The sequence below is a fragment of the Lygodium microphyllum genome, chromosome 18 (assembly GCF_053477565.2).
Source record: "Lygodium microphyllum isolate KBCC chromosome 18, Lygodium_microphyllum_v1.1.10, whole genome shotgun sequence".
Classification (NCBI taxonomy): Eukaryota; Viridiplantae; Streptophyta; class Polypodiopsida; order Schizaeales; family Lygodiaceae; genus Lygodium; species Lygodium microphyllum.
The window spans coordinates 114,174,924-114,193,743 of record NC_141152.1 but is presented as its reverse complement, the minus strand read 5'-3'; the positions used below and the strand labels follow the sequence as shown (position 1 = coordinate 114,193,743).

Sequence of the window (18,820 nt, the reverse complement as noted above, 5' to 3'; positions counted from 1 at the left end):
AGCTAGCCTTAAGCTCTTCACCTATCTTCTGTCTAGATCGCCATCTAAGCTTCATTTAGTGGAAGCGCACGGGTGGACAGAGCCATCTTTGTATCAGTTGTTTGGAGTTAAAGAATTTTACTGATTCTCCTCTTATCTGTTGTGTACTCTCTATCTCTTTCTCAGATTCTGTTCGCTGCGCCGTGTAATATTTTACAGTAGCCTCTCTCGAACAAAGTGATAACGTATCTCTATGTGTTTCATACATGCATGAAACACTAACTTCCATGCCACTACAATGGCACTTTGATTGTCAGCAAACAGAGGAGCAGGCTCCGTGACGGATACATCAAGATAAGCCAACAAATGTCTCAACCATACACATTCAACTATAGTAGTGAAAGCTAGATGATGTGGCAATAGTGGATTGTTTCTTGCTAAACCAAGAAATGCAAGATGAGCCAAGAAAGAAACAGTTACCACTGGTAGAGTGACAAGAATTAAAATCACCGGCCCAATTTGAATCATTATAAGCATGTAATTGCAACGGTCCCCCCTTGGCATAAAGCAATCCAAGAGTCCTTGTACCTTGCAAGTAACGAAAAACACGCTTCACAGCTTGCCAATGTAACATACGTGGGTTGTGCATATATTTGCTCAAGGCTGAAACTACAAACTAAATATCTAGCCTTGTATTGAACAAATAAATGGCCTTGTATTGAACAAATAAATGAGGCATCCAACTATTGAAGCATATGTATAAATGTCAAACAAATCACTGTCATCATGCAAAGGCAAGTTGAGTCCAGTCTCCATCAGTGTGTTAGCTAGCTTGCAATCTTGAAAGCCAAATCTCTTAAGGAGTTTACCAATATATCAAGAATGTAACAATCCAATGCCTCTAGCATCATGAATAAACTGAATGCCCAAATAGTAATGCAAAGGCCCAAATCTAACATTTCAAAAGTTTGCTGCAATTTTTCTTGAATGCTGAAATCTAATCAGCATGTGTCCTTGTGAGCAGAAGATCATCCACATAAAGACAAATGACCAGCAAGGATCCCCCTCTTTGCATACAATGAGAGTAGACTCTGATGGGCTGTTAGTCAATCCTTGGCTGAGTAAATAGGCATCAATTTTTGCATACCAAGCTCGTGGCCTCAAGCCTTTTTCAACTTACATATCAGGTGTTCGAATCCTTTAACTACAAAACCCAAGGGCTGCTGAACATACACTTCTTCTTGAAGTTCCCCGTGTAAAAATGCAATTTTAATATCAAGCTAGTGCACAGTCCAACCATGATTGGCAGCCAAAGCAACCATATACCAAATGGTAGTCATACAAGATGTAGGAGCAAATGCCTCATAATCAATGCCCTTCTTTTGCACATAGCCTTTTGCCACAGGCCTGGTTTTGTACTTATCAATGGATCCCTTTGCTTTTCTTGTCAACTTATAGACCCATTTAGTACCAATGGCTTTCTTTCCAACAAGCAATGTAACTAAATCCCATGTTTGATTCTTCATGATAGAATCAAATTCACCTTACATTGCTGCTATCCAATGCACACTCTGTTGTGCATCCTCAAAAGAATCAGGCTCCTCACCATCAAGTGTTTTTGTTGCCGTAACAAACTCCATTGTTTTAGCATGATCATGCAAACGTGCTCGTCTCCTAGTATGATCAGCAAGAGAAGCATCCAAATGACTGTCTTTTAAAAACTACAAGTATACCATCCAGGCATTTATCTAGCCTCCTGATTATGTACATGCTCTTGATGAACCTCAAATTCAACGTCTTGCTTTGATTTTTCATCAAAAATCACATCCTATTGACAAAGACTTTCTTGGAACATGATCGTACATATATACCCTTTGCTCTCACTACTGTACCCCATATATATACACTTGGCAGCCTTGTTGTCCAACTTCTTTCTCAATACTTTGGGAATATAAGCATATGCAAGACACCCAAAAGTACGAAAGTGACCAACAAAAGGTTTACGATTGTTCCAAGCCTCAAAAGGCGTGACATTTTTCAATGCCTTGGTAGGGCACCTATTCAAAATGCGACAAGCACACATAACTACTTCCATCCAAAAACCATGTGGCAAATTTTTAGCTTTCAACATACATCTTACCATTTCCATGAATAACCGATTCTTCCTTTCTACAAACCCATTCTATTGTGGAACATATAAAATAGTATACTAATGTGCAATGCCTTTTTGCTTCAAAAATTTGTTCAACAAAGAAGACATGTATTTCCTCCCTTGATCCGAATAAAGAGTCTTAATCCGATAGCTAGATTCATTTTCCACAAGTGCAATAAAAGCCAAAAATACATCATACGCCTCTGACTTTTTCATCAATGAATAGACCCAACAAAACAAGTAAAATCATCAATGAAGATGATAAAATAATAACATCCACCCAATGATTGTTTACATAGGTCCACATATATCTGAATGCACAATCTACGACCTCGTTATTGCCTTAAAAGTAACATCACGAGAGGAAAAGAAAACCGATTCATTTTTCCCAAAATGCATCTCTCACAAATATGCTCAGTACGTCTCTCCAAGGGAGGTAAACCATCAAACATATGAGTACCCTGCATAAGCATCAAACTGCCATAGTTAGCATGCCGCATGCAAGTATCTCATAACTCTACCTGTGACATAGCAAGAGTATTAGTAGATGCCAAGTAGACTAACTAATCAATCAAATGAGCATCTAACTCATAGAGTCCATGACATAATGTGCTAGTCAATACCAAAGTCAATAATTCCTTATCCCTGACCATGCACTTGTCATCATCAAATGTGACTTGCATTCCACACTTAACTTAAGAAGAAATGGACAACAAATTCTTCTTATCGCTAGCACATATAATGCATCCTACAAATGGAGAGTAGAACCATCAATGGCTTTCAAGACAAATCTCTCCAACACCTCTAACACGATAAGATGCATTGTAGACACATTGTACAGATTTGCCAACAAGAGCTGCAATAACAAAGGTAAACAAATCCCTACAGGATGTAATGTCCTTAGAAGCACCATTGTCAAAGAACCAAGTGCCGCCATCCTCTATAGATCTAAATGCTCTATCTACCCAAGAAGAATCGTAACTACAAGTGTAGAAACAGTGGTCACAATCAACTACAAACGAAGCGGACTCCGTAGCAGTAGCAGTAGAAGATGCATCGAAAACAAACATACCAAACTCCTTTATCTCCTTGGCAATGCATTTCCTGCATTCTGTGTAGTGACCTAGACTTTTACAATAATGGCACTTGTCCTTCTTGGCATGCGTGCCCCCTTGTTTCTTGTCGTTCTGTGAAGTGCCTAAACTTCAAAAACTATGGGAGTATTCCTAGACTGGCTGTCCTTGCCCTGGTGTCTTGCCATAAAAGCATGTCCAAAGGCTACAACATCCACCCCACTGCTCTTCCTTGTTTGCTCTTCTTCTAGTAGCAAACTAACTAACTGAAGAAAGCAAAGTGGCTACAAGATTTTCGCATTGTGAGATTCAATGTCGTGTGAAAGGCCAAATAAGAGAGTGGCGAGGAATTCAAAGTAGTAGAGATCATCTCTACATTAGAATAATACTAATTTGCATTCGCTCACACAAGTCCTGAATTTTGTTAAGATGATCTTACATAGCATCACCTTCATCCATCTTTATATTTTCAAAACTCCTTTTTCAAGAAAGAAATGTGTGTCTCATTTTTCCCACCAAACATTTGCTCAAGTGTAAGCCATGCTACTCTTGAAGAAGTAGCAATACGTATATGCAAGATTATGACCTGCTGAATTGCCATGCAATAAGCGACAATGCTTGGGCATCCTAAGTGTCCCAAGCCTTCTATGCAGCTATTCTTTGGGAAAGTGGCTGAGCTGGAGCTGGCCGCTAACCACATCCTCCTTGGGGAGGTGTTGCAGGAGCCACAACTCCACAATTGACTTCTTCATCACTAACATACTCCCAAAGGTTTTTAGCAATGAGCACATTCTTCATCATAAAGGACCACAGAGAATAGTTATTGCCATCCAATCTATCCTCGTTAAATACATAAGTGAATACATCACTCTATCCTTGATTGGCCATGTTAAGTGTCATTCTTCCGAAAGGCACAAGAGCAATAGCCAAAGCTGGAATGACTTGGAAATCTGTAGATTTCCAGAAATTACAGCAAACACCAAGCTGTAATCAACAAAATTGTGTTACACATGATCACAACTCTCCAATGTGCTGAAATTTCCACAGATTTCAGTAAGTAGCACGCTGTTCAATGCACAAACAGTGCTCAGCAGCATGAAAAATGCAAAAACCCCAAAATTTAACTGTCCAAAATGCACAATTTCAGACTGAATCTTCAGTACATGTGTCAATGTCTGCCAGACATGCAAAAGTCCCAAATTTTTTGACCCGAATTCCAAGAAATTTCTGCAATCTGTGCCCAAAAGCACTTTCTGAAGCAGAAATCCACCTTTCTGGCACAAACCCTTTGTTGTAGCTCTTACTTCCTGGATAAAAATAATAAAGTATACCTGTTGAGGCGGTAGTTGGCGAATAGGCGGCAAAAGCTAACGGTGCTGGCGGAGCACAGGTACCGCTAGAGCTGGTGGCGCTGGAGCTGGTGGCACAAAACAGGGGGACTGGCTGCCCTGGCAACAAGCAGCACTGGACAGAACAGGGGGCGGTGCAGGACAGGACGGGCATGGGAGGCAACACCAACTAGACTAGGGAGCAGCATAGCTGGATTGCAGCACTGCAGGCGGCAGCTTCTGAGTTGAGGTGGCAACGGCGGCTAGGCGACAATGCTGCAGGACGCCTGTGCTGCACGCGGCAGCTGCTGGGCTGTCTGGTCGAGGGCAGCATCAGGGTGGCAAGCCTACTGGCTAGCTGGGAGCTCCGAGCTGATCTGCACCAAGCAAGCCTAGGAGCTCTGATACCAAATGTTGAAGATGGAGATGGCAGCTACCAACTCAAAATATAGTGACCTGGACCAAGCAAAATTGGGAGCTATGATACCAAATGTTGAAGATGGAGATGGCAGCTACCAACTCATAACAAAGTGAACAATAGAGAGAGAGAGAGAGAGTCAGAGTGTAGACACACCTTGATACACAATCCAATTCAAGTGTGTAAGTGAAAGTACAAAGTACAACCCTTAGACCTTAGGGTTCTATAAGTGCCTTAAGGTGCGTTCACACCCAACAATGTGTAAAGTGTGGCAAGTGACCGAACTTTGTAACTAACATAAACACAAATAGAGAATAATGTGGCTGGGGGAAAAAACTTCTCATACGGAGAGTAAAAAGTGCCCTAGTGTCCTATTGCAGATCACTGACACTTCTCTATGAGCATAGGCATGAGTCAAATCCAACAGGACTGGTGCCTTGCACCACCGAGTTCCGAGTCTTCTTGTATTCATAGTCGTCCCTACTTCCACAATCTAATGTGTTATCACCATTCAGTTATAAACAAGGATAACTAGCAAAGCATCAACAAGAGGTGCAACTTTACAAAGACTTCTTTATTTGATTTGTAAAATGATGCACTGCAGGCTAAGGTCTACTTCCCAAGTTACACATTATTTCTAAGAGCACCGCAACATGAATGACTCTTTGAGTAAGTGCATAGGTCCAGCACTCAGCCTTGGTTCCTCTACTGGGAGTGTTTATCCTTTGACTTATCCAATGGTGTTAGAAAAACTTCAGAAGTTAGCTCCTCAATGTCAACTAATACCACACAAACAACCCTTAGATTGCACACAGAGGTCCAGCATGCAGCCTTGGGTTCAATTTTCTCCATTGAGAGGGTTTATCGATTTAGGCAAACTTGCAACTGACCTTCCACTTGCCAATCACCTCCTATTCTAGTACTTCATCAAATTTTCATACACTCACAATCCTACAGCAGTAGATCTATCACATTTGTGAAAGAGCAAGGAGAACTTGGATCAGTTTGACTTGTCTGTAATAAATGAGACAGGCTTACAGCATGCTAAGAACTTTCTTCAGAATAATGCAACCATGCTCCTCAAGCACACCCTCAGTTAAAGTTTCCTTTTTGACTTCTTACATTCAAATTAGTTTACCATAGCATCAGACATGCCATTGTATGTCTGTAGACTGTAGTTATAAGCGTTGTGCTACCTTTGGTTTCATAAGTCTTCAGAACTTTTAAAGTCATTCATAAAAATCTCTCTCACTCTTCTAGAAACTCGTGTATTTCTACTGATTGAATCGCATTTCATTTCCAATCCCTAGATAGAAGCCAGATACATTCAACAAGTCTAACTTTAGTAAGAAAACTCAATTGCATTTCATTTCTGAACTCGTCAGTAAGAGCCTCACACATTCGACAAGTTTCTCTGATAACAAAAATGCAAGATGCTGCTTTGTGTATCTTCATTAAACTGGTATCTTAGAAATTCACATTTTGTATTAAGACGGAAGAGAAACCTGCGAAGTGAATCAGCTGTCAATTGAACATCTTCGATCTCTGCTGCTCCATGATGTCGTCTCCTGAATGTCTCAAAAAGATCATCTCGTATGGACAGCAGCTGACCTTCAGCAGAACCACAGCATTATCAGAGCTCAAATGATTATCTGTCTTTTTAAACAAGAGAAAACTAGACAAAATTTGAAATAGAAACTTCGCTATATGCAGCCTCAGGTTGCATGACATGCCAAAAGCACCACCCCCTTCCAAGATCCCACAACTTAAAAAGGGACCATTCCCCTCCCTCCCTTATTATGACAAGCTGCCATGCCTTTCCTTGCAACCAGTCTGGCAAACAGACAAAACTGAACCATTTTGGCAATCAAAGGCTGTTACAGACCCACTTCACAAACACATGACAATGCCAATGAAAGAAATCTATGAAATAGCTCCGAAGGTTTGCTCGGACATGTTATAAGTTCTGAAACACCTAAGTTAGAAAATCTAGACAAGTTTTGTCCACTGATAGCCTCACTAACTGCCATGTTGGAAAACAAAAACTTATTAGATATTGAGTTGCAAACTAGAGCATAACAAGACTAAACAGGTTTCCTGCAATATTCTTAGTTGCACCACACAATGATACTTCATCAATAATACTAGCTAAAATAGTAGGAGAGTATCTCAGGTTTGTAAGCACATTATACCGGCTTTTCAACATGCTCTTTTGTGAATGCCACAACAGCTTCACCACCCTGTTTCAGCCAATTTTCTAAATCGCTGCTACCCATCAGTTGGCTATGTTGAACAAGCCAACCCGATGCCACAGCAAGCCCCACAGCACCCCCTGTGTAGCGAAGCCAGAGCCTTGTCACTCTCCTTGGCTTTCGATAATTCTGCATCTGCATTCACAGCACGGCCTTTGTAGTGAAAGCCTTGAAATTTTAATTATACAAGTCTTAGCTTTCTTCACACATCGATGAGTACAAAGGCACGTACAAAGTATAAAGCTTGCAGTATATCTTCCAAGCAGTATTAATATGAAAAGAAACACTACTTACAAGAGTAGACAAGCCATCATCAAGCTGTTCCATGATTCCAAGTAACATATCCACACATCGACTGATTTCCGTATCTGCCAGGTCTTTCTTGTCAAACTCCAAGGTAATCTTCATCGTAGGTATGTTTGATTTCTCATCTTCAGCTGTGTTATAGTCAACCTGACTCAAAAGAAAGTAGAAAATATTGCTATTCCAAACAAATAATTGGAAGAAGCAAACATCATTCAGTAACAGATTAGTTATATTCTTTGTTTCTTTTTTTGTCTACTAATTCAGCAATACTCCACAGTACTGTGAGTAAACCTGATGACTCTCACATCTGTATATATCATGTATGATAATTAAGAATTTGGAACACGTTCCCAACTGTTCAGCATCAACATTCGGTACTTGTACCAGCAATACCAAAAATAGAGCAGTAGACTAAATTCCTATTTTGACTTTTATTCGCACCTTTCTCAAACCCTTGATTTATTTGCAAATCTCAAGTTCTTGGCCAGTTCACCTTAACTTTACAAGTGCACAGCCCATGACAGTATCAGATAAATTTCAGCCCAATAGTCTCCTCTTCTTGTTACTCTTCCTCCTCCTCCAACTTTTTTCTTTTGGTCAAAATAAAATGTCTGATTAAAATTACTCAAAAAAAAACATCGAAATACATGAGCTCAACAGCATAACTGAATTAGAAAGTGTTTGCATCACATACAAACAAACTTCATCTCATGGCAACCAGAGGGATTAAGGAAAAAAGCCAAGTCAGGGGGGGTAGTATTGTTGAGCCACTAATACCATCAACTGAGCTGTTAATTAATAGAATTTTCTTGTTAAACAAAGAAAACCCTCATTAAAGCACCAATAAGAAGCGAGAAAGTCACATCTCCACCCGCTATTATACCCTCATTATACCTAAAAGGTCCCACCCCAAATAAACTAAGATTGTCAGAGTGCAGCGATACGGAAGTGTGGGACCAAGACTGAGAGAGAGAGAGAACGCAAAGAGAAGAGAGAGAGAGAGAGAAAGAGTGAGCGGGATGCGTCGCTGCCGCCTGACACCATCGCCTGCAGGTCCCGCCCGTCGCCCTCGCCTGACACCCTCGCCTGCAGGTCGCGCCTGACGCTTGCCTGCACATCCCGCCCGTCGCCCTCGCTTGACGCCCTCGACTGCAGGTCCCGCCTGACGCCTGCCTGCACGTCCCGCCCGTCGCCCTCGCCTGCAGGTCGCAGATTCCGTCACGTCCCGTCGTCACAGGTTCCGCCACGCAGGTGCCGTCCCGCAGGCCCCGTCCCCGTCCCTGTCCCGTCCCGTCCCGTAGGTCCCGTCCCGCAGGTCCTGTCCTGCCGTCACGCAGGTTCAGTCTGCGGCTGGAATCGGCCGCTGGCATCCGTCCGCCGCTTTCTCTCTGCGGCAGCAGTGCGCGTCGCTCTGGTAGGCTCTGCATCAGGTTTCACGCCCTTGTCTATTCCACCAAAAACCCTAAGTTCAACAGTCGCCCTGCTCCTGGCGCCGCCAGCGTTCCCTGTTCCCGGACACTGCTGACGGACACCTGCCCAGCAGCCCAGCCTGTCCTGTCTTGCTGTGGAGACCGCCCGGCCTGTGCCTCGCCTGTCTGCCCCTGCACAGAGACAGAAAATAAGGGAAAGCGAGTGAGCCGGCAAAACAGAGGGTCAGTCCTCCTTCGAGATCAAATCATCATATACGATGGCTGGTTTGGATCTGGACTTCATAGATCAAACAGTGGCAGCACTGGGCCCGGATTCCGATGCGGAGGACCCTGAGGATATGATTCCGTGCAACGAAGAGATGCCCTCTGGTCCTGACATCCAGCCTGCGGGTAAACGTACCAAGCATGCTTCGGAAGAGATAGACGTTTCTCAGGATCGGTCCTATGCCCAGGTTGCCTCGGATTCGGTGGACTCTCAGGAAGTGGACTGGGAACACTTGTTGGAATTTGCAAACACTTTGCTTGGCGATTATGTTCAACATAATCAGGAAGCATTTTCTAACTCTGCACCTGACGATGTGCTGGACGCCACCGTGGATCCAAAAACTGTCCCACGCTCTTTTTCGGTATTTTATGATCGCGCAGTGATACTTTTCTTCACTGGTCGAATCCCGTTGCTTTCCCGTATTCGCCAGTGGTTGCAGCATCTGCTACAAGGGGACTGTGTTGAAGAGATTTTTGTTGGCTCCCGGGGTTTTTTTGAGGTCCTGTTGAAATCAGAGACGCACCGTGCTGCTCTCCTGTCTAAACTGCCTTTGTTTTTTGAACGCCGGTTGGTTCATGTGGTTCCCTGGCGTCCAATGGCAGATTTTCAGCGTCTGCTGCAACGTGAATGCCCGGTCTGGGTCGAGGTGGAAAACTGTCCGGCTGTTTATTGGCCGCTATTGAAGGATGCCATGGCTGTTGTGGGCACTGTTCTGGTCCCTCCCAGTCTCCGAGCTGTGAATCGCAACCGCTTGTGTATGCTATGGGACACTGCAAGAAAAAGGCCTGCCTGGTTACGCCTTAATTGCCCTGGCATGCACCCATTACACTTTCGTTTGAAATGGGGCAATTTTGCAGGGCACTGCTTCTCCTGTGGACAGTTGGGGCACTTTATGGCCGAGTGCCCGGAACAGCAACACACTTCCCATGATGGCCATGCTATGCCGCCCATGGAAGAAATGGTGTGCGATGCCCCATCGCTGGATGCTACCCATCAGCCTCAAGCTTTGGCCAAGGGTAAACAACAGGTTGCGGGTCTGGATTCTAGCGCCACTGATTGGATGGAAGTCCGTGCAAAAAAAGGCAACAGGGTTGTTGCGGCCCTGGAGAACAATGTGCCTATTACATCACAAGATTCCATGCGTACATACATGCGAAGGAAGGACATGCCGTCTTCTGAGCGCTCGGCTCCTGCTATGGTTTCCTCTGCCCCCCGTCATCAGCCCGCCCGGAAAATGTCCTCGGATCGTTCAAAAGGTCCTTCTGCTAAGCTGGCATTTGATACCAGAGGTAATGTCATTACCCCGTGGGATCGTCGTTATCCCCGTTCCATCCAAAAGCCCGCAGATATGCCGTCTACTTCCAAATCTGGTCCGCAGAACTCTTTTGCAGTGTTGGCAGATTTCTTGGACGAGGGAGTCCTGGACATTCTCGCTGACAAAGTCAAATCGAGGCAAGCAGTGCCTCGTACCTGATTTTGTTTTGAGTATACATGAAAATCGTCACGTGGAATGTGCGTGGAATTTGTTCGCGACACAAGCAACATGCTATGTGGACTGTGTTGCATGAAAATCAGTGGGATGTCCTGTGTGCTGTTGAGCACAAGACTCATGATGAAGCCGGAAAAGTGGTCGATTGCCATGGCTTTAGATTGTTTTATGCTGGGTCACAGGCCATGCATTATTCGGGTGTGCTCATGATTGTCCATGACAAATATCAGCCTGTTCTGATTAAAAATGATGTTCATGGCCGTTTTTTGGTGATTGAAATTATATTCGAAGGGGAAATCTTATGGCTACTTGGCCTCTATGCTCCGAATGATTCCTTATCTCGTCGGGCGCTTTGGCAAACTTTGCAGGCCTCCTTGTCACTTGGTAGACAGGGCTTCTTCATGGGGGATTTCAATATGTGTGTGGATTCCTCCCAGTCCACATCAGAGCATTCGGTGATGGATACGCCGGAAAGTCGTATGTGGCAGGCGTTGGCTCTTGACGTCCTCAAGCAAGATCTCTGGTCCTGGCTACACCCGTCCGCTACAGGGTTTACTTTCCATTCTGCCCAGTATGCAACAACATGGTCGAGATTGGATCGTATATATATCATGCAGAATGATGATTTCCTTCCTGAGCTGCTCGAAATAAAAGTATTGCAGCAATATGCCCTGTCGGACCATTTTCCTCTGCAGCTTGAGCTGCTTGCACAACCCATTGCCCCGTTCAAGCAATTTCTGGAGAGACTCCCTTTGCGTTTCAATTCGTCTTACCTGAAGCATGCCATCTTTCAGGGCTATATGCAGCAATTGATTGACAGATTTCTCTTCGACTTCTCTTCTCAGGGCACTGCGTCATTCGAACGATTGCTTTCTAATGTGCAGCGGGTTGCTCGGCAGTATGGGATCCACCATGCCTCTCTTTGTCGGCAGCGCCACAAGGCAGCCGAGGACATGCTGGCTTTGGTTCGTTCTCTGCTGGTGGACACTCCGGATGATGCATTTCTGCTCGCACTGGGCATGCGAGTGGCGGATCTTCTTAAAGAATTCCAATTGAAATCATATCAGCAGGCCAAACTGCAACATCTGACAGAGACGTTGCAGGATAATGCATGTCAAACCCATAAATTCTTTCGAGCTCTTCACGCCTCTCCTGCCAGGGAGAATATGACCAGACTCGAGGATGCAGAAGGTCACCTTATCATGGATCCGCAGACTATTGTGCAGATGTGCAGGACTTATTTCCGTGATCTTCTCGGCACCACTTCTCCACCTACAGATCAAATCACTCAGGCCCGTTCGGTTTTTTATGACTTGGTCCGTAATCAGCTACCGCAGGACATGCAAGCTGTTATGGAGTCCGATATTTGTGAGGCAAAGGTTATGGACGTCTTGTTACATTTGCCCAAGGATAAAAGCCCGGGTTGGGATGGTCTCACCAATGAGTTCTTTGAAGCTTTTGCTACCCAACTGGCGAAACCATTGCAGGCCTTGTTTCAGCAGGTATGGCAAACCGGGATCATGCCTGCCTCATGGAAAGAAGGCCTTATTAAACTGCTTCCAAAAGTTCCTTCGCCATCTACATTGACACAGTGGCGCCCCATTTCCTTGATGGGTTCAATGTACAAAATCTTTTCCAAAATAATGGCGAATCGGCTTCATAAGCATCTCCCGGCCATTGTGCATCCTCTACAGTATGGTTTCATTAAGGGCCGAAATATTCTGCACAATGTATTGAATGCTCAACTAGCTATTGATTATGCAAGGCATTCTAACCAGGAGGTGGTACTCATTCAATTGGACCTGGAAAAGGCTTTTGACTATCTGGATTGGTCTTTCGTTGCTGAACTTATGTCGGCTATGGGCTTTGGTCCCAGGATGTCTCGTCTAATCTACACCATTAGCGCTGCGGCGTCTTCGCGAGTCATGCTGAACGGTGGTGTTACTGAGCCATTTGTACTTGCCCGCTCAGTCAGGCAAGGATGCCCTTTGAGCCCGCTATTCTTTGCCCTCGCGACACATCCAGTTCTTTCCATGTTATCCCATATGGTAGCCTCTTCTCAGTTGGCCGGTCTGTCGCTTCCTTCAGGCCAACACTTCATTAGCCAATCCCTGGCGGATGATACTTTTATGATTTTGCGGGCGGACAAGGACAACCTCAAGCGCGCATTGGATGTTTGGGGCATTTTTGGCCAAGCCTCTGGCCTTCGCATCAATGCGCTCAAATCAGCCATTCTCAGCTGCACGGAGTCGGATTTGCAGTCCTTGGACTGGCAGGGTCTGGTTGTTCCTCGTGGCTCCATTGTCAGGCACCTTGGGTACCCTTTGGGTGTCGACGTTCCACCAAAGCAGCTTCTGCAGTGGATTTCTCAGAAAATGATGGCCAAGTTTATGTATTGGAAATCTCAAGCCTGGCCCTTCCATATTCGTCTCAAAGTGGCCCAGACAATTATGTTGCCAATGTTGACATATTTTTTGCCATTGTTGCCCTGGACTGCTACGACTCTCAATGTTCTTACTCAGTCTATTCGCTTCATGCTATGGAAGAAGGACTCATTGCATGCAGGTATTTCCTGGATTTCTTGGTCGCATGCCTGCACCCCTAAACGCATGGGTGGCGGAGCTATTTTAGATGTCCAAACTCACATGCAGGCACTCCGTTGGTCTCTCTTTCGCGCCATGTGCTTGGATCATCATCCATGGGTCGATATAGCCCGTTATTTCCTTCAGAGCCACGGGCTTCTACATGGCAATACCCAAATCCGGACTTCTTGGTGGCATGTTCTTAATGCTGATTCAAGGTTCTCCAGTTCTTCCTCGTCGCTGCTCAATCATTTGGTAGGTTCCTGGAAACGGGTCCTTCTAAAGGCTCAGTGGCATCCAGCGGAGGATCGCTTGACTACGAATTCTTTTCAATTGGAATTATTGGCAGTCTCGCGTTTACTTGTATGGGAAGGCAAAAATGAGCTTAGACCACAATTCAACCGGATGGCTCGTTTGGGCTTGTCTTCGGTCGCGGATGCCACCCTTGCTAGTCGTAATGTGCTTATATCTTTTCGTACAGCCAGGAGGCTTTACAGGATTCCGCGGGGATATAGGCCTTTATGGGAACAGCTTTTGCGGATGCTCCAGAACAGACAACCCTTTCCTGCCCTTGCTTCAGATCATCCCTGGCAGGATTGGAACCTACAAGGCCGGCTGCCTTTAAGCAAAGCTTCTGCTAATCAAGTTTATCATATTCTGGTCAAAGATCAACAATGGTTAGTTACCAAAGCCAATGCTTTATGGGGTTTACGAAAATCCCGGTCCTGGTGGACGGCAACTGTGATGGAGGGCTGGTTGAACAAGACCCCCTTCAAATGTAAAGTATTTCTTTGGAGAGTGATGATTGGTGGTCTCCCGCTTGCGTCGGCTCTTTCCAAGCGACGAATCTCCAATGGCAACTGTTTCTTTTGCACCACTGCGGTGGAATTGGCCCGTCACAGATTTATTTCTTGCCCTGTTGCAAAAAAAATCTGGTTCTTTTTGTCGGCTATTTGGCAAGGAGCGGTTGGATTCACCCTGCGCCCATTTGATTGGGTTTTCGGACAGCCCAAATACCCCACTCCTGCACAGCCACATATGAAACTCATGTATCATTTTCTTCGATATTGGGGCTGTTGGCATAACTGGACCATTAGGAATGCTTTTCTTTTTGACTCCGCCTATAATGTTCAGCGACATATTGCGAGGCTTAAGGGCCTTTTGTATTGGCAGTTGGATCTTCTCCGGCATTCTCATTTGCTCTCTAGGGAGGACTTCCGTCCCTGGCTTATGGCAATTTCATCTGCCCCCTTGCCATAACTTTGTAACTTGTAGCACCTAGCCCCTCTTCACATGATGGCCTGGATTGGCGTCATGTATCTTGTAATCAAGTTATCTTGTACTTTTTTTCGTAATTAATACAATTACCTTTTACGAAAAAAAAGAGAGAGAGAAAGAGACAGTGGAAGATGAAGATCTGCTGTATAAAGTGTGCTGTATACAAAGATATGCAGATATGTACACGGGCGCAGTGCGCGGGACTGCGTGTCTCCACCTCGACGATGCAACCTGCTGTTCACCTCGAAGTCCGCTGCAGTCTGCACGATCTCCAGCCTGTAACCTGCGAACAGAACTATGGAAATCTGTGCAGAATATCGGCTATAAATAGCCAGCCAAAATGCGCCCAGAATAGACCAAACTGACCGGTACAGGTCGGACTGCCACGTGGCAGTCCGACTGGTCAGTCCGACCAGGCTGCCGTACTGTACGGCCAGGAATCTGATCGCTAACACCCCCTCTTAGAGCCTGGACCGGGCAGAAGCCTGAGGGATCTGGCATGTCTCCGAAGTAGAGCCTGGGGAAGCGCCTTCGTAAACAAATCTGCAAGATTGTCCTCCGTCTTGCGGTACTCCGCAACGATGGTCTCATCCAGAAGCTTCTCTCTGATGAAGTGGTACTGGATCTCTATGTGCTTCGTCCGGGCATGGAAAATAGGATTCCATGCCCAGGCAATGCAACTCTCATTGTTGCATTGTAGCAAAGTAGGACGAGTCTGGGGGCAGCCAAGCTCCTCCAACAATCTCCGAAGCCACACAACCTCACATGTGGTGGAAGAGGCGGCCCAATACTCCGCCTCAGTAGACGAAAGGGCTACCGTGGGCTGCTTCTTGCTACTCCATGAGATAACACCGACACCCAAGGTAAAACACTAGCCTGTAGTAGACCGCTTGTGGTCCACATTGCCAACCCAATCCGAGTCGCTCCAACCTGCAAGTACAAGATCTGAACCACCTGTGCCTGCTGGATAATGAATCCCTAAGTCAGATGTTCCCCTCAAATACCGAAGTATCCTCTGGGCAGCCTGCCAATGCACCGTCTGAGGTTCACTCATGGACCCCGCCAAGAAACCAACAGCAAAACAAAGATCAACACGAGTATTGAGGAGCCAAATCAATGATCCAATCAACTAACGATAGCGTGAAGCATCCGCCAAGGGAGAATCTGAATGTGAAGTGGCCTTTCAGTTCGGATCCATAGAAGTAGAAATGGTCCGACAATCCTCCATCGCAAAAGAAACCAAGAGCTCCTGTACATATCTCTGCTGAGAGATGAAAATCCCCCTCTGAGACTGATAAATCTCATGGCCCAAGAAGAAATGGAGTAGACCCAAGTCCGTCATCTCGAACGCCTGATGTAAAGCTACCTTCGTCTCTTTGACCTTCTTGTTAGCAGAGTATTTGTCAGCTCATGTGTGAGTCTCTGAGCTTGATCTAGGCTGGGCATTTTTATTAGGTATTTTAGGTTTTTTCTAGTGTGGCATTTTATGCCAGTGGAGCATTTTTATGCACCAGTCGGCCAGCATTAATGCTGTCCGACCAGCATTATTGCTCCCCACTTTTTCAGCCTATTTATACTCAGTGGCTCCTCCTCAGTCAGTCACTTCATCTTCACCATCTGCAGACTCTGTGGAGAGAGGAGCCAGTGCCAGTGCCCACGCAGCCAGTGACTCACTGTTGTATGCGACTGTCTCGTGTTCAGATATATGGATTCCATTTCCCATGCATACATCTGAGTTCTCATCTGTATCGTGTTCTTTTCTTTTCTCTTTTTGTCTTGTGTTTCAGCAGTTTATTTCAGCACATGTTTATGCTTCCACCGCTGCTCCACTTCTGACACTTCTGTGCATGATCACCTGTGACAATCAAATCGTCAACATACAACACAAAAAGCACACAACCAGCCTCGGAAGTGTGTACATAAAGCTGCGGATCGGCCTTGGAACGCCGATATCCAAACTGTGACTGAAAGAACGAGTCAATCTTCTCGTTCCATGCAACAAGGCCTTTTTTAACCTGTAGACTTGCCCATCTGAAGATCCAAAGCCAGGAGGCTGCTCAACATAGATCTCCTCCTTCAAATCACCATTGAGGAAGGCTGACTTCACATCCAACTGGTAGACAGGCCAGCCAAGGCAAGAACAGCTCGAATAGTCGCCATACGAGCAGTGGGGGCAAAAGTATCATGACAATCAATCCTTGGGTGCTGTGCAAAACCTTTAGCAACAAGGCGAGCCTTGTGCTTGTCCAAAGAACCATCGCTAAGGTACTTGGTCTTGAAGACCCATTTGACGCCAATCACCTTCTTATGAGAGGGGCGAGGCACGAGATACCAAGTGCCATTCCTCTCAATAGCCTCCAATTCGGCTTCGATAGCTTTCTTCCATGGTGCGGACTGTAAAGCCTCCTTCACGGAGGTGGGCTCTCGATCCTGCATGACACGGGTCATCAAAATAGTTAGAGCAAACAAGCTCCGTAGAATGTGCTTGGTGCCTCAATGACCGCCGCGGACCATCCTGCGGTCCCCACTCCTCAGGGACCCCCTCGATCCCTGAATCGCGGAGTGTGTCACGGGCCCAACAAGAAGGAGGCCGGACCTCTCCTCGCGGACCTCTCCTCGTCTCTCTCCAGCAGCTGAAGACTCTGGGATATCCACCGGTGGTAACTCCTCAGGGGTGACCGGTGGCGCGGGCTCCAAAGGAATTGTCTCGGGAGCCCAACTCTCCCCTGGATCTCCAAGAACGGGATGCTCCTCACCCGCTGCTATGACCGGAACCTCCACGAACCACACATCTCGACTGGTGTACACATCCCGCTTGACGGGATCATACAAACGATAGCCTTGGGACTGAGAGCTGTAGCCAACAACCACCTGTCTTCGGAAAGCTGCTTCAAATTTATCACGATGAGTCTTGGGAATGTGAACATAGGCATCACACCCAAAAACCCTGAAATAAGAAACATCGGGCTTAGTCCCAAAGTAAGCCTCAAAAGGTGTCATCCCATCAACGGCCGAAGCGGGGGATCGGTTAAGGATGTGGACTACAGTAGCCACAGCCTCGGCCCACAGAAACTAAGGTGTCTGTCGGTGCTCCATCATGGTGCGCGCCATCTCGATCACACTTCGTTTCTTCCGTTCAAGAATGCCATTTTCTTGAGGAGTGTTAGTGTTAGCAAACTCCTGATGAATACCTTTATCTGCACAAAAACGAGCAAACTCATTAGAAACAAATTCACCACCCTTGTCGGATCGCAAGGTCTTCAAGTGCCGGCCCGATCGGTTCTCCTCAAAGAGAAGCCAATCCTTGAAGTGGGAGAAAGCCTCCGACTGCAACGCCAAGAAATAGGCCCAAGTCATCCTGTTGTAGTCATCTACGATCAACATGAAGTACGAGCTCCCTTTCAAGGACTCGTTCCTCATAGGGCCACAAAGATCCGTAGATACAAGCTCCATCGGTAAAGTAGACCGCCGCGAAGCTTTGTTGGGAATCGCATCCCTATGCTGCTTCCCACGAATGCAGGAGACACATGGCTGCTGGCTCGCCACTATGTCTGACAACCCTCGAACAAGCTGTCCACGTGACGCCCTCTGAAGATAATCATAGTTGAGGTGACCAAACCGAGCATGCCATAGCTATGACTGTATGTGAGGTAAGAAGAAGAGTAGGGAGAGCGGTAGAAGACGTCAATTTGTAGATGCCTTTCTCCTCATATCCTGATGAGAGAACCTTCCTGGACCCACGATCAAGGACTTGCACCGAATCACTATCAAACTCCACCAAAAGTCCAAATGAACAAATCTTATGAACCGAAAGTAGATGATACCCTAAACCTGGCACATGCAAGACCTCTGAGGTATAGGTACCACCACGTCCATCTGGAATAAGCTGCATCTCACCCCGTCCTGCAATAGATACCGAAGAGCTATCTCCAATGAGAATCTACCCACGCGAAGATCGCAACTGGGCAACACCAACTGATAAAGGAGTCATGTGCCGGGAGATACCACTGTCAACGATCCACTCTCGAGCCTGGGGAGCTGTCATCGCAGCATCAAAAGCATTCGATAAAGAGTCCTCAATGACTGCTAGATGAAGAAACACAGCTGATGAGGGTGCAGCCACCGCTTCAGAATCCTTGGAGTCCTTGTTGGTATCCTTCTTGTCTTTGTCGGGGCAATCCTTCTTCCAATGGCCGGTCTTACCACAAATATGGCATGTGGATTCTTCGTCCTTGTCCTTCTTTGACTTGTTGTTCTCCTTCTTCTTC

The 18,820-nt window shown here is 45.9% G+C and overlaps 1 protein-coding gene across 1 annotated transcript in view; it reads right to left on the bottom strand.

Moving 5' to 3' along the window:
* LOC148021272 (protein DGS1, mitochondrial-like) overlaps positions 1–18,820 on the bottom strand; it is a 105,510-nt gene that overhangs the window by 80,427 nt on the left and 6,263 nt on the right. Inside the window, exons 5-7 of the mRNA XM_087699133.1 lie at positions 7,497–7,655; positions 7,143–7,337; positions 6,456–6,556 (exon numbers count right to left, since the gene is read on the bottom strand). Coding sequence (XP_087555259.1) covers positions 6,456–6,556; positions 7,143–7,337; positions 7,497–7,655 — 455 coding nt within the window. The remainder of the gene's footprint in view (positions 1–6,455; positions 6,557–7,142; positions 7,338–7,496; positions 7,656–18,820) is intronic.